This window comes from Erpetoichthys calabaricus, chromosome 2 (assembly GCF_900747795.2).
Source record: "Erpetoichthys calabaricus chromosome 2, fErpCal1.3, whole genome shotgun sequence".
NCBI lineage: Eukaryota > Metazoa > Chordata > Cladistia > Polypteriformes > Polypteridae > Erpetoichthys > Erpetoichthys calabaricus.
This window is the reverse complement of record NC_041395.2, coordinates 293,987,750-294,006,437: the sequence shown is the minus strand read 5'-3', so window position 1 is coordinate 294,006,437 and position 18,688 is coordinate 293,987,750. Positions and strand designations below refer to the sequence as shown.

Here is an 18,688-nt window from a genome sequence, read left to right as displayed (position 1 = left end):
AAAAACCACCATTTACAAACTGCATTTTGTGTTTACTTGTGTTATATATGACTAATGGTTAAATGTGTTTGATGATCAGAAACATTTTGTGTGACAAACATGCAAAAGAATAAGAAATCAGGAAGGGGGCAAATAGTTTTTCACACCACTGTATTAGTGCATGTAGCACTAAGGCTTCATACCTGTAAGCAATTGGGAAGATAAACAGCAATGAACTAAAAATGACCTTCCCTTTAATTTGCTGTATGGCAGTGGGTGGTGGTCTTGATGGTGACTTTTCAAATTAGATCTACAACTTTCTTTTTTTGTGTTATGTAGCTGTAAGTTTAGTTCCATCCGAATTGCTCAAATGACAGAATTTTACTGACATTTTTTACTAATCAGGGTTTATTTTTTCATGGAGGGTAAAAGGCTCTGTAATCTTTACTGAGACACGAATGCGTGGTCCATAAGTTACCGGCATGAGCAATTTGGATGTGACTAAAATTGCAGAGGTCCTCCAGTAATTTTTACTTTACCCCACCTCATGGTGTAAAATTAATCTCGTCCGAGTAGAGCTATGGTTATATTAAAGTGCTTGATGCCCAGTTTTCATGCATTGCATACATTGATTACATACTTTTTAGCAAACACTTAGCCGTGGTTTTAACATAAAACCTTGTTTTATAAAAACATGGTCATCATCAGCATTTACAGTGTAATTAAACATAAAGTTGTGTAATAACCATCTGGAATTTCAACAAAGATAGTTATGAAAACCTTTAACCAGCCTATCCCTATATGGCAGGAGGCATCATTGTTTTGATGTCACCTTGGCTTGACTTTTTATAATGAATAGGAGGTTCGAACACAGTTGTATTTTGACACGTGTAGCATTAGATGAGGGTCAGCTTTGTCGACAGTCAACATGAAGAACACCTGAATAAGATCAGGACCTTTTGTATAAAAGTAAACAAATACCATAAACAACTTGGTTGCATTGTACCCTTCTTGAAAATTCATAGTGATTTTGTTAATTGATTGTCACCTCAAGACTGAATGGCACAGTGTCTGTACCTATGGATTACTAGATGAATGATAGAGATTACATCTCACCTACTGATTTCAGTGGTAGGTGAAATCCTGCTAATATGAGGTGTTTGCCCTAGAAAGCATTCAATCCACTTGGGGAAATGGAATACAAGTGCGTATGTTACAAAAATTATTTTTTATGCAAGAGAAATAAATTTTCAAATTATTCTGTCACAATATATGTCTATATAATGAATAATCTAAAATTAAACAGGTAGGTAGAACCCTAGACAGGTGGGCATGTTTCTTGATGTGTGACTCTGAGGAAGAGACCTAATTTGCTGTTGCTTAAATTGTAGGATCGAATATGTAAACAATTGTACTTGCCTACATTTTGTAATCTGCTTATCCAATTCAGGTTTATAGGGGACAAGCAGCTTTGGGAACAAGGTGGGAAGCAAGTCTGGTTTGAATACTAGTCAATCTCTGGTCACAGTCATACTTCCAGTCATTTTGGACTATTTCATCAGTTTAATAACCGCCACTCAAATTTATTTTGTTGTCCAGCAGAATATCTCAGTTACAGATGTTACTAATTTAATAAAAGCTCTAAACCTAACAAATGTACACCTGATTTGTTGACTTTCGCTTTGAAATTTCTGGAAGACTTTACAAGAATCCTTCTTTCTTTACTGGTAAAACAGGATTGTTACCTGCTAACTAAATTGTATTATTCATTAAGAACTGACCAAATTAGATATCCAAATAGGAATTCTTGTTTTTAACTTAACCTGTTTTTATTTTTAGACTTTTTTCAGACTTAAATGCAAATTTTTTTTTATTACCTATTTAGGAATCAAATTTTGAATTTGATAATAAAGAAAACCATAAGAATTCTTCAGAAGATTTATCCTTATTTAACCATATGATGCAGCTTAATGGTAGCCCTTCTCCAGCAGTAAGCATTTGCAGTAACTGTGGGCTTACAGGTAAGATATCTCATTTTTAAAAAATGTAAAAATTTCTTGCTCACTCTTGTTGTTTACAGTAATGTTCAACAGTTTCCAGAATTGTAGTTTTTGGGCGGAGTATTTCTTATAAAACCATGGTTTAAACTGTAAAAATAGGCATTTAAAAGGCATTTTTTAACCACATCCAAAAGTTGCGGTTTTGAACAATTCGCGGGTGCTCTAGGAACATAACCTCGATGAATTTTGGGTGTGTACTGTATATATTATTACCGTTAACTTGACAAATTGTGATGTATGGGTAAGTAGTAGTACAGTTTTTGCACAGCTGTGGGTTCTCTTCTTTTGCGCGTCAATTTTTTATGGAGGAATCTGTCAAAAAATACTGTGTATTTGGTGCCTTTATGTTGCATTTTCCACATCAAACTTGATTTTTGGAGGCACAAATTCAAACCTGCTTCTTCCTCTCTACCAAAAAGCCTACATCACTTGGAGTGAACATATAAACATCTACAATAGGAAAACTACTGAGCAAACAAAAAATGCAGACATGTAGTTGATGCTAAGAATGCTAGGAAAGAAAGTGAATTTCGTAAGCCATTAATCATGTCAAGCATCAGACTTTGCAAAAGTTACAACATATCCCTTAATTGTCACTCCTGCTTTCTTTTGGGAAACGTTCATATCTGTACAAATGCTCATTGTTGTTACACGCCCGGTATGTCAAAAGATGTACAGGAGAGGTTAATTGGTGATTCAGAATTGTTTGAATGTGGATGTTTACATGAATGTACCTTTTCAGTGGACCTCAGGCCATGTGGTAACATCCCGGTCATAGTGGGAGCTTGTTTCCTGAGAGGGGTATATGCAGGGATCAGAACCAGGAACATGTGATCAGACAGGCCAAGGTGTGCAGTGTTTTTACTCCCCTGGTTGCACATTTTATGTGTTGATGGAATTTGGGGGAGAACTGCTTTCAGATCTGCATGATTAAAGTCACCAGAAATGATGTGAACAGCCTGAGGATACTTGCTCTATTTGCTGCTGATGGTGTCATGCAAAAGCCCCAGAGCCGAGCTAGTATTAGCATCTGGTGCTATGTACACAGCAGTTAGCAGTATGGCATTGAATTCACAGGGGAGGTATATGGGTCTGCATTTAATTGTAATAAACCCCACGTCTGGAGAGCAGTGTCTGGTGGAATTCGTGCACCAGCTATTGTTTACATAAATGCACAGCCCCCCTCCTCTTCTTACCGGAGCTCTCTGTCCTGTCTTGCCGATGTGCTGTGTAGCCTGCTATCTTGATAGCTGTGTCCGGTATGAGTGGATTCAGCCACGTCTCCGTGATCAGCAGGATGCAGCAGTCCCTGATGATCTTTTCCGTTGCAATCCGCAGCTTCCACTCGTCCAGTTTGTTCGGCAGAGACCTCACATTTGAGGAGAAAATGCTTGGAAGCGGTGGTTTGTGTGGCTGCTTCCTTAGCCTCACTAGCATGCTGCCTCGGCACCCCCTCTTTTGTTTACGTTCTTTGTGCCACCACTGGCTCCTTGAAGCTGGGATTGTAATCCACAGAGAGCCCAGTGTCCGTGCGATGTCGTCCGGAATGTTGTGGACGCGGAGAAACTCGGATGTTGAGCGATTCTTGCTCCATAAGCCGAAAGATTAAAATATCCTGCCGGCTATACGTGTATTTATCCAGGCAAGGTGGAAAAACCAAACTCTGAGTCGGTGAGCAGTTGAGCACACACCACAGCGTCTAAGCACACTGCAATTGTTAGCTGGGGCTCAAGAAATGTTTATGATTGTGATATTATACAGCAAGAAAGTACTACTGAATTAGGTTACAATACTGACAATTTAAGGTCAGTAAAAGCAGCTACTCTTTTACACTCTGTGAGCTGCCTAAAAATTGTCATTGCCTTAAGTTATTTTGTACCATGTTCAGTATTATCGGTGCTGTGGAACCTGGCCCGGGCACAGGCAGACGGACATCGTTTTTAAAGTCACCACACACGTTTATTTATAAATCTATTTACAGTTCAAGTGAAGCACAACCCAGTGCCGCAGCACCATTCACCCCAGTCCAGGCCCTCAATAAAATGCCTTCTCTCTCACTTCACGCCGCTTCCTTGCCTCCTCCAGAGACCTCGTCCTCTTCCACCTGACTCTAGCCACAATATGAAGGGAGTCGGCCCCTTTTATATTCTCCCGGATGTGCTCCAGGTGTGTTCTGGCAATCTTCCACCGACACGCCCCAGTGTGGCGGAAGTGCCGGCTGCATCCCAGGAAGCATTCTGGGTGTCCCTGCTCCTCTTCCCCACAGCACTTCCGGGTGTGGCAGAAGTGCTGAGGTCCAGGGCTCCCAACGCATCCGGGTGCCCCCTTGCAGTGACCACGGACCCCTACAGGGTTGAGCTTCACAGCTCTGTACCTATGGCCCCCAAAGGAACCCGAGTGGTTGCCCCCATTTGGTCTGAGGATGGCATAAACCCTCTTCTGGTCCTCCAGGGCGTCCCGGCCGAGTCGCCCCCAGCCACCTGCAACAGTGCATACAGAACCTATAATGCTTTTACCCACTTGAAAGGTATAATAATAAAAGATTAAACAACATTGAATCATATGCTTTTTGACAGGTATCAACAAGTACTTTTTAATGTTAAAGTGACAAGCTATCTGTGCAAAGTAGTGTAATAATTACAAATACACTGCACCAAATAATTGATTGCATAAATGTTCAATAGTTATACATAAGAGCATGGGAGCAGACCATTCAGTCCATCAAGCTTTTTTGTTTAGCTGATAACTAAGCTGTGATTAATGAGACATTTACAGTACCCAGCCATATAAAAGGTAATTTTCCCAAATTAGGCACACTCACTTATACTAATCAATTTGTGAACTACTGGGGAGAACATACATATACAACTTGCAGACCCTGATCAGGCTAGTGATCAAACTTGTGCTCCATGAGCTGTGAGGAAAGAATGGTAGCTCTGTACCACTGCTAAAATATCATGTCTTATATAACCTGATTAAAACTAAATATATTCCTGTAAAATTGATTTAATTGTTGTCACTTGAATACCCTGTACACATGTGCTAAATTGATCTCATTAGTAAAGGTAAAAATGCAAAGTGGTTCTTTTAGAGTTTGAGTGTGTATGTGCTCATGAACAGTCCCTAAAATGGACAGGTATGCTATCCAGAATTATTTTCTACTCTGCACCTAGCAGTGCCTGGACAGGAGTTGACCACCCATATATTGGAATAAATAGGGGAAGAATTTTAAATTATGTTTGTTATGTTACTTTTAATTATGTTCAGCAAACCATTTTGAAGTACCACAAGTAGTACTAGGGTGTTACTAATACTAAGTAGTACTAGTACTAAGTACCATAAGCTAATTTATAATTGTAATTCTATCTAAACCAGTAATGGAGCACTGCACGATAACGTGCAGTGAATACACTTGACTTGAACATTCATAGTTTTCGTAACTTTCTCTGTACTTTTAGCGTTCGTTTGCTCAGAGGTTGATGCGCTTGCTGCTTCCTGAGCAGCTCTTCTTTTCATTACCCTAGAGACCCGCTTCTTCTCTTCTTTCGTCGGCATCTTTTTGCGTTAAATCTGAATAAGTCAGTATTTGTGTTGCAATTACTTAGTAAGTCTTCAATCTGCCTCAAGAATGATTTAAGATATGAAGAGGTAGGGGAAGTGACGGCCAAGGTGGTAGGGATGAGAACAGCGCCCGTATGCATGCGCCACACAGCCGCCCTGTTGGCCAACGCCGAGAGTTGATTCTACAATAAAATAAAAAGAGGAATAATCTAGGAGGTCCACCATCGCCCCAAAAGCGCATAGTAGACGCCATGTAGTATATGTGTACCAAATTTCAGGTCAGTAGTTCGAACAATTTGCGAGCTACAGGTGATTTATAATCCTGGACTGACAAACGAACAGCCACCGTGGTGTATTATATTTATAAGTTACACTTTTCTAAATATTTCTTATCCTACTCTTACTTTTATAATGTGATATATGAAAATATCACCATATGAATAAGAAAAGTGTACACCAAACTCACTTTAGTTGAAATCAAAATGAACTAGGCTCCTTTCCAATAGAAATGTTGCAAAACACAAATGAACAGATTTGCTAAGAATATGGCTCTGTTGTTATTCTGATGTCTTTTTATAAAATGGTACAGTACTTTTAGCAGTCCAGCTGTAATAAATTTTTAATGTGATTAAAAGCAATTCAATTATACTAAGTGACTGTAATGTGTTCCTTACATTGTATAAGTATTTTGAGGATGACGTAAAAAAAATATGGGAATATTCAGTGGTGATAGACTAGTTTAGGACTCATCTAGCCATATTAAAATAATGGCAGTATTAGGTAAGAAATATAACACTTTACACATGCAGGTAAAATTACGTTACACCGAACTGCCAGGGACCTAAAAATATTTTGTTGTAATGAAAATTTCGTATTAATAAGATTCTGTATTTGTCGCTGTAGTGCTTTCTTTAACTTGCGTCCAGGTGTATGGAATCATTTCAATAGCTTCCTTCGTGTTAATTTTAATTTCCTCCTGTCTACAAGTTATGCTGACAAAAATTTTTCTCAGCATTTCCTTGCGATAATACACTTTCAGGGTGCAAATGATGCCCAGATCCAATGGCTGATGCACTGCTGTGCAATTGGGTTGGAGGAATTCAACGCGAACATTATCTAAATGTGGAAGCAGGTTGTGGGCAGTACAGTTATCAATCAGAAGATGAATCATCCTTTTCTTCTTCATATTGTGAGGTTTTTTGAACTATTTTGGGATCCTCCCCACAACCAACGGGAACGACGCACTGAAGTGCGTCTTGAAGCGTGATTTTCGCGTCTGTAGAAGATTGTTTGTCCGTTGCCGGGGCAGGGCAACAGCAGGCTCACAGTGCTGCAGTGAAGCGCCACAAAAGCAAATCCTAAAAGATCGTGGTCGTGCTATAAGTCCCTGTCTTACACCCCAAAACACAAGGCTGAGTCTCAGTACTTTAGCAGAACCAGCTTTATTCAGTTTGAAACAGTTTAGGACTAGCAGGGTTATTTATGATAGCGTGATCTGCCAACAACAACATTTATTTATATAGCACATTTTCATACAAAAAGTAGCTCAAAGTGCTTTACATAATGAAGAAAAGAAAAATAAAAGACAAAATAAGAAAGTAAAATAAGACAACATTAGTTAACATAGAAAAGGAGTAAGGTCCGATGGCCAGGGTGGACAGAAAAAAACAAAAAAAAATTCCAGAAAGCTGGAGAAAAAAATAAAATCTGTAGGGGTTCCAGGCCACGCGACCGCCCAGTTCCCCTCTGGGCATTCTACCTAACATAAATGAAATAGTCCTCTTTGTAGTTAGGGTTCTCACGGAGTCACTTGATGCTGATGGTCATACAGACTTCTGGCTTTTAATCCATCCATCATTGTTGGAACATCATGGTGCTTTGGGTAGATGAGGACACCGGAAAAGGAAACAGAAGAGAGAGTAGGGGTTAGTACAGATTTTAGAGCCACCATGAATAGTTATTATAATGAAATTGGATATACAGAGTATCAGGATTTAAATTACAGTCAAGTTATGAGAAGGCCATGTTAAAGTAATGTGTTTTCAGTAGTTTTTTTAAAGTGCTCCACTGTATTAGCCTGGCGAATTCCTATTGGCAGGCTATTCCAGATTTTAGGTGTATAACAGCAGAAGGCCGCCTCACCACTTCTTTTAAGTTTTGCTCTTGGAATTCTAAGGAGACACTCATTTGAGGATCTGAGGTTGCGATTTGGAATATAAGGTGTCAGACATTCCGATATATAAGATGGGGCGAGACTATTTAAGGCTTTATAAACCATAAGCAGAATTTTAAAGTCAATCCTGAATGACACCGGTAACTAGTGTAGTGACATCAAAACTGGAGAGATGTGCTCGGATTTTCTTTTCCTGGTAAGGATTCTAGCAGCTGCATTCTGCACTAGTTGCAAATGATTTGTGTCTTTTTTGGGTAGTCCTGAGAGGAGTGCGTTACAGTAATCTAGTCAACTGGAAACAAACGCGTGAACTAATTTCTCCGCATCTTTCAATGATATAAGAGGTCTAACGTCTAACTTTTGCTATGTTTCTTGCCACTCTCCTATACACTAACACAGCAGTCAGGCAGGGTTGTGGCAAGGTTAGTGGCCAAGAAATACTGTTCCCTGCATTTACAATGTTCCTTGCATCACCCATCGATCTTTTCTGTTTTTTTCGGTGGCGAGCCGCAGCAGAGCTGTGAGCCTGCTGTTGCCCCTGCAATGGTTAAACAGTCTTCCACAGACGCAGTGATCACACTTCGGGACACTCTTCAGCATCTTGTCCCGTTGGGGGAGGTCCCAAGAGCATTTAGAAACCTCATATTTTCTTGAATGAGTGCCGCTTTAATAGGAATGTTTCTTGAGCGAGCATCACTGAACCACATAAAAACTGCATTTTCGACGTCTTCAAATGCAGCAGTTCACATACGTTTGTAACCCGAGATTTTTTTTTCTTTTTTTGCTCTGTCTTTCAAGAAAGCTGACAGTGTTGATGGTGAAATTCTGAATTCACTGGCAACGTCTTTTTTTTTTTTTTTTTTGCCAGAATCGAGAGCTAGAAAAATTTAAGTTTTTTTATTTTTTATTTTTTATTTTTTTTTAAATATGAACTGTTATTGTTTTTTCGTGTCTGCCATTTCTATAGGAGGGTGACAATGAATTAAATTCCATTGGATGTTTTTCAAATGTTTACGAGCAACAAGCAAAAGGTATCACTGAAAACCACTGAAAACAAACACAGCAAAAAAACTACGAGGAAAGTTCGAAGAAAGAAAACAAATTTACAATGTTTCTGTTTGGGGTTCATTGTACACAACTGAGCTGCGACCACAGAACTATCTGCTCTGTGGATGATTCATTCAGGCATTTCAAGGTCTTTTGGGCACTTCATTGTAATGAAAGTATCTGCTGAATGTATTTCGTTGTAACAGGATTTCTATAGACTGGGGAAACTGTCTGGACCATAAAAATTCTTCGTTGTAATGAAAATTGCTTTGTAAAAATATTCGGTGTAATGGAATTTTACCTTTATTTTAAATAGCACTATGCCCTTTTTGTTAAGAGCAGTAACATCATAAGCTTTGTAAGTTTTTTTTTTTTTTTTTTTTTTCTTCCACGTTTTAGGAATGTTGAGGTGTTCTGGATGCAAACAGGTGAATTATTGTTCTGTGAGTTGCCAGAGAAAAGATTGGGGAATCCATAAACTTGTATGTAAGGAGAATTCCCAGAAACAGATGCACAGGTAGGTGCAGTTCAGCTGTTTTTGATTCATTTTGCATTAAATGTCCCATTAAAGTAACCCATTTTAATTGTTTTGTATATACTAATTTGTCAGTATGCTTGGCATGGTAGTATTTTTATTTTAAGACATGAATACTGTTGGATTTTCTTTAAAAGAATTCTAGGGCAAAATCTTTCATTACAACTTTTTCTGTTGACCCTTTTTCATAGATTATCTCAGACTGCTTGATCTAAGAAACAAACACACAATGTTTTAATATGTAACTCAAGGGTTATCAAGGATATATACTGTGTATGCACAATTATGTTAACAAGGAAGGCCGTTTAGAGAGTAATACAAAACAGAACTGGGCTGATAGCTTTTCTTTCTGTCTTAAATTGAGAACAGTCAAAATCAATTCACCGTTTTAGTTCTTGCTTAGAGAATTAAACATTGAATTTCTTTTCCATCACTCTACTTTTGAGTGTTAGGCCGGATTTATACTTCACGCGACGCATGCTGCAACGGACACTCCTGCTACGCAAGCGTTGTAGTGTTTATACAGTAATCCCTCCTCCATTGCGGGGGTTGCGTTCCAGAGCCACCCGCAAAATAAGAAAATCCGCGAAGTAGAAACCATATGTTTATATGGTTATTTTTATATTGTCATGCTTGGGTCACAGATTTGCGCAGAAACACAGGAGGTTGTAGAGAGACAGGAACGTTATTCAAACACTGCAAACAAACATTTGTCTCTTTTTCAAAAGTTTAAACTGTGCTCCATGACAAGACAGAGATGACAGTTCCGTCCCACAATTAAAAGAATGCAAACATATCTTCCTCTTCAAAGGATACAGAGAGGAAAGCAAACAAATAGGGCTGTTTGGCTTTTAAGTATGCGGAAGCAGCGCCGTTACAAAGCTGTTGAAGGCGGCAGCTCACACCCCCTCTGTCAGGAGCAGGGAAAGAGAGAGACAGAGAAAAACAAAGTCAAAAATCAATACGTGCCCTTCGAGCTTTTAAGTATGCGAAGCACCTTGCAGCATGTCGCTTCACTAAGCAGCTGCACACAGAAGGTAGCAACGTGAAGATAATCTTTCAGCATTTTTAGACGAGCGTCCGTATCGTCTAGGTGTGCGAACAGCCCCCCTGCTCACACCCCCTACGTCAGGATCACAGAAAGTCAGCGCAAGAGAGTGAGAGAGAAAGTAAGTTGGGTAGCTTCTCAGCCATCTGCCAATAGCGTCCCTTGTATGAAATCAACTGGGCAAACCAACTGAGGAAGCATGTACCAGAAATTAAAAGACCCATTGTCCTCAGAAATCCGCGAACCAGCAAAAAATCCGCGATATTTATTTAAATATGCTTACATATAAAATCCGCGATAGAGTGAAGCCGCGAAAGGCGAAGCGTGATATAGCGAGGGATCACTGTACTTGAGCGCGTACTTTGCATAAATCTGGAGGAATCCACCAGGTGGCAGTGCGAGATATTATCATAGTGAGAACAGGTTCGGCTTCGCTGTGTTGTGAATTGCCTGGAACACCGATTAAATTCCGATGACACCATACCGCAGTATCTCTGAAAAGGATGTTTAATGATTACAGTAAATCCATCAGTCCAGGGATTTGTCCATTTCAGCTAGCATTGGGCACGAGGCAGAAACAATCCCTGGACAAGGCATCAGCTCATCGCAAGGTGAATACAAGCACTCACATACACTAGCGTAATTTTATTGTAACCAAATCTGCATATCTTTGGAAGGAAACTGGAGCACACTGAGGAAACCCAGCAGGAAAACTTGTAAACTCCAGGCAGGGAATATCAGCAACGTGACTCCCTGTAAGACAGCAGCGCTAACGCTCTGCCACCGTGTAACCCCCATGTGTGTAATTATTAACAGTATTCATTATTTAAACAAAATTACCAATTTGTCTGTAACATGTAACATACATACTTTAATGCATTTCATCATGAAAGTGATATCAAGTATAAATCTAAGGATTCTAAATGTGCAGAGAGTTGGAATATCATACATTTAATGTGCTCAATGTGGCGATCTATACCTGGCGATCTGCTGCTGTCAGGACCGGATGGAAGCCCTAGAAAAAAAGATGGCACAGAAGACGGTATGTGAGACTTTTAAAATGTATCGTGTCATTACGATCGGGAATATGTGATGCTTGAATATAAAAGCACCACGAATACATCTGTATGTCGGCATTTTGATTCACCACTTCGAACCATTCATCAAACATTGAAGCGTGCACACCGATCTTGTAGCATCTGCAAAGCTTTCTGTCACATGTAGATAGTAAACAGAGACTCTGATGTCACATTCCAACATTTAGCACACTGCGCCCCCCGACTTTTTGCTGGTACTGCAACTCACACATGCGTCGCGTTAATTTCTGAGGACCTGCTCAGATGACGCATCAAATGAACACTGAGAACATGTGGCAGCCATGATGCGGGCGCGTACGTGTTCTGAGCGTGAAGTATAAAGGAGCCATTAGAGGATTTTAGGTCTGGTACCTGGTAACAAAGGTGAACCTTTTGTCAGTTTTTCTTCAGTGTCTGCAGTTAAGTGTAATGAATATGTTTATTTTGTAGCCTTTTTGTGTTTTGGGACACTACACAACCATTAAGACAGAAACTGCTATAAAAGTGATACTATAGAATTTTTATTTAATATACTGTGTAATAGTCTTTGAAGACAATCTTGTATGAAGCAATATCAGAATGAATGATTAAACACAAGGACAAGTATTTAATGTAACTCAAGTGTTAACTAAATGCAACTTAAAACTGAAAGCGCAAGAGGTCTCTGCAAGGTCTTAAAGAAGATATAAGCATATTTATACAAAGTTAGAATGAGGTCAGTGATTAACAACCCAACCAGAAAGAAAGTGACGATAAACTGATGGGAAATCCCAAACACCCCTCCTCTATAGTGATGCTAAGATCAATAGGGCAATCTGCAAATCACCCCTTGCAATGAAGCGGTGTTCAGGAAAAAAGGAAGAGTCAAAAATTACTGGAGGCATTAGTTGATTGAAGAAGTTTTGCATATTAAGAGTCGCATGACTTGATGTGTTACATAAGGTGATGTAATTAGAAAAAATGAATAAAAGCAGATGAATTGTTTAATTGATTGCTCACTTCATGGACTAAGGCGTCTGTGCATAACTCTGTGCTCAACTGGGTTCCTTGACTGCCTTCTTTTGAAGATGGAGGCAAGTTTTTTTTCCATGACAATGGAAGGATGGTTTTCTAGTTAGCAAATGAAGAGTTTATGAAGACTACAGTGTTACCTCACAAATATGCTACTTTTTGCCTATAGTAACACATTTAACTGGGAAAAAAAAGTGCTGTTATATTTGCTACCATTTTATCTCAAGTATGAAGTTACATGCGTTATTAACCTCAAAACCATAGATCAGTGGTGGGCAACTTTTTTTCGCACTAAGGCCACTGACGAGTGCTTTAACTCGAACAAGGCCGCACCATTATGAAGTCATTAACAACATATATAGGCATGCTTTTATTAATTATTTATTATTAAACTTTATACTGACCCCAAAGTGTGTAAAAGTGTAAGAATAATCCATAACACGAATTAATTCTGTAATTTTCAGTGACTTTTTTGAGTCTGTTTGTTTGTTGGTTGACAATTCATTAAAACTTGGCTCAAACGATGTTGTTCTTAAACGTAGCTGGCCTTCCAAATGGTCATCTGTCAGGACTGTGCGGTATCGATTTTTAGTGAACTTCATATGAGAGAATGTACATTCACAAATGTATATGCTACCAAAGCATGTTAACACCCGTCGAGCGTGTTCGCGCAGAATGAGGTAGATGTGAGCATCACGCCAAAATGAAATCAAATCCATGGAACTTTGGGATAGCTTGTGTTGAGCATTTGGACCATTTGGAACTTCTCTGGCACATTGGTAGGTTCCATCAAGTGTGGCTCTGAAACCAGCCGTAAATCATTGTCATTGACGCGGATATCGGAGAATCAAGCCTCAAGTTCAGCAACTAGTGAACCGAGCACTTCACAGAACTCATCAAAATGTATTTTTACAGATGGGTTGTTACTGGCAAAATTACTCAGACACAGAAAGAATTCGGAGAGCTGCTGCTTTTGAAACTTGCTGTGAAACAATTTCAACTTGTGCTGAAAAATTTTTATACTCCGCCAGAGGTCACAGATACTTTGATTTCTGCCTTGGAGTTGCTTATTCAGAGTGTTGAGTTCACTCAAAAGATCACTGAGAAAAGCCAGGTTCATGCAAAAGTTGATGTCATCGAGTTTACAAACCACTCCTTTGGATGCATAGAACTCTTTGATAGTGCTTTGCAATTCATAAATTCTATTTATAACAGATCCTCTTGACAACCAATGAGCGTTTGAGTAATATAAAATGCCCTGTTTCTCAGTTGAATCATCATTTTGGAGGAGTTCTCTAAACTGGCGATGATTAAGGGCTTGATCTTGAATGAAATTCACAATACCAACGGCATCTTCCAATGTGTTGTTCAAGGTTGCAGACTTGGCACATAGATCTTGTTGGTGTATAATACAATGCAGTGACAATAATGTGGGAGATTCCGGATATTGAGAGTGAATTTGTTGTTTAAGTAGAGTCACAAAACCGCCCATTGTTCCTACCATTGCAGGAGCTCCATGTGTACACACAGCAACAAGTCTCTTACAATAACTTTGTATAATGTTAACGTTTACCCCCCCGGGTGGAATTAAAGAGTCGCATAGTTTGGGGGAGGAACAATCTCCTCAATCTGTCAGTGGAGCAGGACAGTGACAGCAGTCTGTCGCTGAAGCTGCTCTTCTGTCTGGAGATGATACTATTAAGTGGATGCAGTGGATTCTCCATAATTGATAGGAGCCTGCTGAGCGCCCTTCGCTCTGCCACAGATGTTAAACTGTCTAGCTCCATGCCAACAATAGAGCTTGCCTTCCTCACCAGTTTGTCCAGGCGTGAGGCGTCTTTCCTCTTAATGCTGCCTCCCCAGCACACCACTGCGTAGAAGAGGGCGCTTGCCACAACTGTCTGATAGAACATCTGCAGCATCTTATTGCAGATGTTGAAGGACGCCAGCCTTCTAAGGTAGTATAACCGGCTCTGTCCTTTCTTGCACAGCGCATCAGTATTGGCAGTCCAGTCCAATTTATCATCCAGCTGCACTCCCAGATATTTATAGGTCTGCATGTTCCTTGTATCACCCATCGACGGCAGGCGCTTATAGCATGTCCGCGATCTTTTCGGATTTGCTTTTACGGCGAACTGCTACAGTGCTGGGAGACTGCGATTGCTTTGAGACACTCTTCCGTGTGTCGTCCTGTTGGGTGCAATCCCACAAGAGTTTAGAAACTCACTCACACCAGCCATGATTCTTTTCAAAGTTAAAATGCAGGTTAATTTGTTTTATGTATTTTTACTTTATATTTTGTATTAATCATTTTTATATGAATAGTTTTGGATTGTGGAACAAATCATCTGAGTTTCCATTATTTCTTATGGGGAAATTCACTTTGATATACGAGTGCTTTGGACTACGAGCACGTTTCCGGAACGACTTATGCTCGCAAGCCAAGGTTCCACTGTATATGGTTTTCCAGCGGCCACCCAATTTGAAGGCGACTCGAAACGTTGCCTCAACTTCCGGATTGTGAGAGGATGATTTGAATTTGGTGAACATGGATGTTTCTTTTGTATAGCTCTTGTTCAAAGGAATCATACGCTTGCTTTCTGGCCTCATCTTTTAAATTGATGTTCTTCATGTGTGACTTACAACTCTCATAGTGCTGTTTTTGCATTTGATCTCTTTAATGTTCTTATTTGCGTCTTGCATCTTAGGCACATCATGGAGTTTCCTTGGTTTGACATGAAGAAATCCAAATACAGTAATCCCTCCTCCATCGCGGGGGTTGCGTTCCAGAGCCACCCGCGAAATAAGAAAATCCGCAAAGTAGAAACCATATGTTTATATGGTTATTTTTATATTGTCATGCTTGGGTCACAGATTTGCGCAGAAACACAGGAGGTTGTAGAGAGACAGGAACGTTATTCAAACACTGCAAACAAACATTTGTCTCTTTTTCAAAAGTTTAAACTGTGCTCCATGACAAGACAGAGATGACAGTTCTGTCTCACAATTAAAAGAATGCAAACATATCTTCCTCTTCAAAGGAGTGCCCGTCGGGAGCAGAGACTGTCATAAAGACAGAGGAGAGCAAACAAATCAATAGGGTTGTTTGGCTTTTAAGTATGCGAAGCACCGCGGCACAAAGCTGTTGAAGGCGGCAGCTCACACCCCCTCCGTCAGGAGCAGGGAGAGAGAGAGACAGAGAAAAACAAACATGCAAAAATCAATACGTGCCCTTCGAGCTTTTAAGTATGCGAAGCACCGTGCAGCATGTCGCTTCACTAAGCAGCTGCACAGAAGGTAGCAACGTGAAGATAATCTTTCAGCATTTTTAGACGAGCGTCCGTAACGTCTAGGTGTGCGAACAGCCCCCCTGCTCACACCCCCTACGTCAGGATCAGAGAAAGCGCAAGAGAGAAAGAGAAAAGTAAGTTGGGTAGCTTCTCAGCCATCTCCCAATAGCGTCCCTTGTATGAAATCAACTGGGCAAACCAACTGAGGAAGCATGTACCAGAAATTAAAAGACCCATTGTCCTCAGAAATCCACGAACCAGCAAAAAATCCGCGATATATATTTAAATATGCTTACATATAAAATCCGCGATAGAGTGAAGCCGCGAAAGGCGAAGCGCGATATAGCGAGGGATCACTGTACCATTCACTGTTGAACTGTCAATTTTCATCGTCTACATGTCTGGATTTCTTTGACGGCGGTAATTGCATTATATGGCCAGTAAAACACAACGATAATTATCAGATGAGGAAATAATGGATCTGACTACTTTCGTTGAAATTTAAGCATGCTGAACTTTAACCCTTTTCGGTGCCATTTGATTGGCCACTTTAGTTACTGCGGGAAATAATAACAGCGGTACTCGCGAAAATCTACAGTGCGCTGCACTCTATCCGCAGTAAATATCTAGCTTGACTGCTATTGGCGTAACTTGCATTCAGTTTTGCTGTATTTCGTTAGCTCTCATTGACCATTCCGTCAGGTATGAACGCGGAGACCAAACGAATCTTCGTTTACATTGTTTTGTTGAACATTTTCCGCTAGTGTGAACAAGCCAAAAGGCCGCAGTCACTTGTTTCACTGATACCTTCATGACGGCGACATAAAAAAAGACCTCGAAGGTCGCACTTGCCCACCTCTGCCATAAATGAACAATGATAAACTTGTCTGTGCAGATCTTGGTAAAGGGCTGGAAGCAATGCTTTGTCTAGAATTTAAGGTCCTGTGGTGAACTTCACTGATCAAGATGGCGCCGACTGTTGAGGCACGCCGTCAGCCGCTCTGGCTTTTGTGTTTCTCGTTACTGCTGCTTTTTTCTCGGCTTACTTACTCCTGTGATGCTCTTCCTGACTCGATCATTCGTTATGATCGCTTCACCCTTCTGGCTCTTAGAACGAGTGCGGGGGTTTCTCGACATTTGACTCCGGAGTTCAGTCAAACCTTTGGCCGACTGTTTGAGGAAGTCCCGGCCTTCCTCATCACTGTCCACGGCTTGGCCGGTCGCCGATGGAAACGCCGCCGCCGTGGGAAGCGTGGAGGCACCAGGGCTCGGCTCCGAGCCTCCCGGATCCTCTCTAGGAACAACTCTCCTGGCTCCCAACATGAGTCAATGCTCCCGGAATGCCTCTTGCCCTCGGATGCTCCGGTACACTTCCCTGCCTCGCTCCGTCACCGCCGCCGGGGAGTGAACTTTAACAACCTACGCCGCATCACGACAATGTCAGCCACCACGCCTGGTGCGTCTTTGTTAACGTCGTCCCAGCCGGTTCGTTTTGCGCTGATAAATGCCAGATCGGTCGTGAACAAAACTTTCATCCTGAAAGACTTTTTTCTTTCCAATGGCCTGGATTTTTTATGTACTGCTGAAACCTGTACTTTACCGGGCGAGACGCTCTCACTCACTGAAGTTTTGCCCCCGGGATGTTCCTTTATCAACACGCCGAGAGCGCAGCGCCGCAGTGGGGGCTTATTGACCTTATTTAAATCTGATTTTATCTGCAAACGCCCTTCCCTTCCGCTTTCATTTTCCCCTTTAACTTTTGAGCTCAGTATGTTTGAACTTGTCTGTTCTCCACCGCTGCTGTGCACACTCATCTATCGCCCCCCAAAATATAATAAGGACTTTTTAGATGAATTTGCAGCTTTTTTGGCTGATATTACCTGCAGATATGATCGCTTCCTTTGTTTGGGTGATTTTAATATCCATGTTTGCTGTCCTGTTAAACCTCTAGCAAAAGACTTTCTGGACATTATTGACTCCTTTGGACTTTCTCAACTAGTGAATGGACCAACACATGGACAGGCTCACACACTGGACCTGGTTCTTTCTCGTGGTCTCAGAATCAGTGACTTGGACATTCTGCCTCCCAGTTTTTCTGATCACTCGCCTGTTCTGTTTAATTTGGATTTGGTCTCTGCTGAGCATGGTAAATCCACCACTACCCGTCCCTTCCGTGTCATTTCCCCTTCTGCTGCTGAAGATTTTGCAGCTGCTTTTTCATCAATCTCCACATCATGTGAATCCACGGATGCTGATGTTTTATTGCAAACCTTCTATACTTCCTGCTGTTCTGTGATGGATGTTGTAGCCCCACTCAAACAGAGACAATCCAAAGTCAAGCATGACCCATGGCTAAATGAACAAACTCGCTCCATCAGGCAAAACTGTAGGCGGCTAGAACGTAAATGGAGGAAAGATGGTCTCACTGTTACCTTTGACTGCATGAGAGACATGTGGTCTCAATACCAGAGAGCAGTCAGAGGTGCAAGGAACCGTTTTTTTACTGACATCATCTCAAAACATTCTGGCAATCAACGTGTCTTATACAAAACACTGAATGCTGTCCTCTCTCCAGCTGCAACTGTTTTCTCTTCTCCCTCCAATGCTCTTTGTAATCAGATCCTTACGTTTTTTCTGGATAAGGTCACGAACATTAGATCCCAGATCTCCATTTCTTCTTCTGGCTCTGTTGATTTAGCCGTTCCTGTACACGGCTCCCTCACCAGCTTTGAACCCATTTCGCTCCCCCATCTGGAAAAAATCGTCGCCTCAATGAAGCCTTCGGGCTCTCCGGACGATGTGGTGCCGTCCAGACTGCTGAAAGATGTCTTTCCTGTGATTCGATATGATGTCTTAAAGATCATAACTAGTAGTCTATCTTCGGCTACAGTTCCTTGTGCTTTCAAAC

The 18,688-nt window shown here is 40.9% G+C and overlaps 1 protein-coding gene across 1 annotated transcript in view; it reads left to right on the top strand.

Moving 5' to 3' along the window:
- tdrd1 (tudor domain containing 1) overlaps positions 1 to 18,688 on the top strand; it is a 181,565-nt gene that overhangs the window by 73,351 nt on the left and 89,526 nt on the right. The window contains exons 4-5 of the mRNA XM_028795782.2: positions 1,865 to 2,000; positions 9,220 to 9,337. Coding sequence (XP_028651615.2) covers positions 1,865 to 2,000; positions 9,220 to 9,337 — 254 coding nt within the window. The remainder of the gene's footprint in view (positions 1 to 1,864; positions 2,001 to 9,219; positions 9,338 to 18,688) is intronic.